The sequence below is a fragment of the Nematolebias whitei genome, chromosome 14 (genome assembly GCF_014905685.2).
Source record: "Nematolebias whitei isolate Nwh7 chromosome 14, NemWhi1, whole genome shotgun sequence".
In the NCBI taxonomy this organism is placed as follows: domain Eukaryota; kingdom Metazoa; phylum Chordata; class Actinopteri; order Cyprinodontiformes; family Rivulidae; genus Nematolebias; species Nematolebias whitei.
The window spans coordinates 46,115,710-46,119,477 of record NC_056511.1 but is presented as its reverse complement, the minus strand read 5'-3'; the positions used below and the strand labels follow the sequence as shown (position 1 = coordinate 46,119,477).

At 43.4% G+C, this 3,768-nt stretch overlaps 1 protein-coding gene across 1 annotated transcript in view; it reads left to right on the top strand.

The window, feature by feature from the left end:
- The window catches only part of ska2 (spindle and kinetochore associated complex subunit 2), a 15,339-nt gene that overhangs the window by 6,391 nt on the left and 5,180 nt on the right, over positions 1–3,768 (top strand). Inside the window, exons 3-4 of the mRNA XM_037688160.1 lie at positions 263–439; positions 1,005–1,058. Coding sequence (XP_037544088.1) covers positions 263–439; positions 1,005–1,058 — 231 coding nt within the window. The remainder of the gene's footprint in view (positions 1–262; positions 440–1,004; positions 1,059–3,768) is intronic.

The following is a 3,768-nucleotide window of genomic DNA, read 5'->3' as shown; positions in this document are numbered from 1 at the left end:
TATCGTGCAGCTCTATGTTCTTCTGTATTTTGTTCCGTATCGTGCAGCTCTGTTCTTCTGTATTTTTTTCCGTATCGTGCAGCTCTATGTTCTTCTGTATTTTGTTCTGTATCGTGCAGCTCTATGTTCTTCTGTATTTTGTTCCGTATCGTGCAGCTCTATGTTCTTCTGTATTTTGTTCCGTATCGTGCAGCTCTATGTTCTTCTGTCAGTAACCCGTGTCTGAGTGGGCGACTGTGGCTGACTGCTTCTGTACCTGCAGGAAAATGTTTCTGTGATGCTCGAAAATCTGAAGAGCATCAAGAGCAAACACTTGATGCTGAAAAGTCAGGTGAAGGAGATCAGAGAGGCACAGAAAGAGTCCATGGAGTCCATCAGAACCAACCTGAGCAGGGCCATGGAGCTCATCCAACACTGCCAGCAGACGTCTGATCTTCAGGTGAACAAACTTTTTTAATGCCAGTTGGCTGCGGCAGCCATCTTGAATGGATTGACTGGTTTGCTGACGAGCTTGTACAAGTTGTTAATTCTTTATCTGTTTAGAGCTAGGGCGGCACGGTGGATCAGTTGGTAGAACTGCTGCCTCTCAGCAAACAGGTTGCCAGTTCAAATCCTGTCCGGGGGTCTTTGTGGGTGGAGTTTGCATGTTCTCTCCGTGCTGCGTGGGTTTCCTCCCACAGACTAAAAACATGTATGTTAGACTGACTGTAACTCTAAATTGTCCCTGGGAGAGAGAGAATGGTTGTTTGTCTCTATGTGTCCCTGTGATGGACTGGAGACCTGTCCAGGGTGTCCCCGCCTCTCGCACAGTGACTGCTGGACATGGGCACCAGTGACACCAGTTACCCCAGTGACCCAAAAAGGAAGAAGCGGGTAAAGATGATGGATGGACGGATGTTTAGAGCTAAAACACAAACCTTTACATAAAACACTGATGCAACATACACTTCATCAGTTGATTATGTGCATGTATATTTATTTTTTCACTTGTTCTTTAACTCCAGGCTGAGCCAGTGACGGAGTCAGAGCACCAGTCAGCAGTCCTTCTGGGGTCAGAGGTCAGTTGCACAGTAAGCTTCGTGTGGTTCTGGTGACTAGTGCTGTGAGTTTTTACTGCCCTCCAAGTTATGACAGAAAACAAACTAATGAGCGGGTGCAGGCCCACAGAACACTGCGTTCACAAACAATGAACACCAAGAATAAAGTTTCCTCTAGGATTTATTTGAACCGTGCTGGTGGGCTGCCTGCGGGTGGGTGGGGGCCGTGGTGTTCTTGATCACGACCCTGATAATACGACTAGAGAGCAACAACATCATTTTAAAGTGAATGTTGTTGAACATTTATTCAATATATTCAGTGTACACGTTAAAGGACAGGTTTAGTATGTGATGGCAGTGTGCAGCCTGGCTGACAAGAGCTCTAACACCCTGTTGTGTGGGGGCCATCATGCTGAGTAGCACCCTGCTGCCAGGTGCTCCCCTGCTGCCTGTCCCTCAGCTCTGTCTTCACCTACACATGAAAACAATTCAAACCATGTTTGACTGACTCACTGTTACTATGAACCGAGCATCTCCCCCTGTTCTCTCTCGGTTCACAGATGATACGTGCACTGTTGATGCAGTGGCTGGATCAGGCATGAGTAGAACTGTCCCCGTTCATCAGTTTGGGATGTTTCATCATCTTCATCATGTTGAGCTGGTCCATATCTGAAACACATCATGTGTCACTGGTCAGGTTTCAATCATCTCCTGGATAATTCCCCTTGTATTTAATAGTAATGTTTGATTCTCACCTTACTGGTGGGGGACAGCTATGGGCAGAACTTGGTTATTTCACTCCAGTTTGGGTCCCAGACACATTCTCTGTTCTTACTTGTTTCTTCTCTAGGGCTGGGTACCTTTCTAAAAAAATAGGTGTTGGTTCCTGGACGGTTCTTTTTTTTGGTACCAATTTTATAATTACTATTCTAACAAGAATAAAGTTACTTTACACATTACAGTACAAATCTTGAGTTTTATTTTTTAACTTTGGTATTTTTCCATTCCAAGCAGTTTTCTTACATGAAAATAAACAAATAATTTCCAGTTCAAAGACCAGTTACAAACCAGTGACATGTCAGTGTCTAATGCTCACTGCTTCACACTGAGGACCGTTTCACTGAACAGATCTTCTTCAGAAACATCAGCATGTCTGTTTTCTCTGGACACAAACCAGCTGCTCCTGGCTGACATGAGAACAAAACATCAACAATAACATGGTTGTTCTTATTGATCAAAAACATTATCTAGGCTGAGAGATAAAAGTTGAACTGGTCAACAACATCCTTTACAGTTTAACTTACCTCCACCATGCAGCCTCCACTGTAGAAAAAGGCAGTGGCCCCCACCTCACTTTTCTTTTGTGAGTCTGTCCTCACATCAGGGTCAGAACCTCCTGTGAGGAGAACATTAACATTAATGAACTGTTTAAGCAGCTGATCCGATGGATGAGCACAGTTTTAGAAGCTAAGCTTCATCTGCTACTGTCAACCTTTAGTTAGCTTCTGAGTTTAGCTACGTAGATAAAATAAATTTACACACTAATATGTTAAAGTTAGCGTTACATGGATTCTAGTTTAATTCACCACGATGCACATGTTAAGCTGCAGTAACGTTAACAAACGTAAACTCATCAGCTGAAACTCAGACACAGCTCCGTCCTCGGAGTTCTTTGATGAAGAGGAGTCGGGTCGTGGAGATGATGAATCAGGACGTTCAACACTCACAGGCTGACTTTAACGCTGGGGGGGGGGAGGCTGCTGTCTCCCTTGAAGACGAACATGGAGCAACTTTCTGCTCATAAATTGAAGCTGTTAAGAGGGTTATCTGCATAACGGAGGAAATTATAAGTGATTAAATCCAATATATTAGTATCATAAATATTATTCTATTTAGTAGACCCCCTTTGCCCCGTAGTAAATTTAAGTTCATTTTGACCGCCTGATTTGCTCCTTAGGATCAAAGGACACAACTTTTATAGACGTATGTCGTTCTAGCCAGTTGTAATCCTACTAATCAATTTTTCACTATATTCCCCAGATTCTTTTACCCTGGTTGGTTTAATTTTACCGACTTGTTTGATTTCCCTGATTGATTTAATTGACTTCCACCTGTAATAATTTTGAATCTTGCAAGAAAATAAATAAAACATAGTCTTATCTCCTCCTGAGGGATGCGTTCGTTCTGTTCCTCGTCATTGTCTCAGAACCAACAGTAAGCACGATTTCAGCTCTTCCTGGTGGATCCGAGATCAGATGTTGAGGGTGACTTGAAGGATCAAAATGTTAGGATAAATTACTGTTATCTTTATGATAGCTCTATAAATAAATATGCCACACAGGAGAGGTAGATAATCTTCTTAAACTCAGGTTTAATATTGCATAGGTTGTAATCATAGGTTGAAATACAAGCAGGCAAAATTTTACACGTCGCTTCGTCTGTAAGTGTGTTCACTGACACACAACGCTTCGTCTGTGTGTTCACTGACACACGACTCTTCGTCTGTGTGTTCACTGACACATGACGCTTCGTCTGTGTGTTCACCGACACACGACGCTTCGTCTGTGTGTTCACTGACACATGACGCTTCGTCTGTGTGTTCACCGACACACGACGCTTCATCTGTAAGTGTGTTCACCGACACACGACGCTTCGTCTGTGTGTTCACGACACACGATGCTTCATCTGTAAGTGTGTTCACCGACACACGACGCTTCGTCTGTAAGTGTGT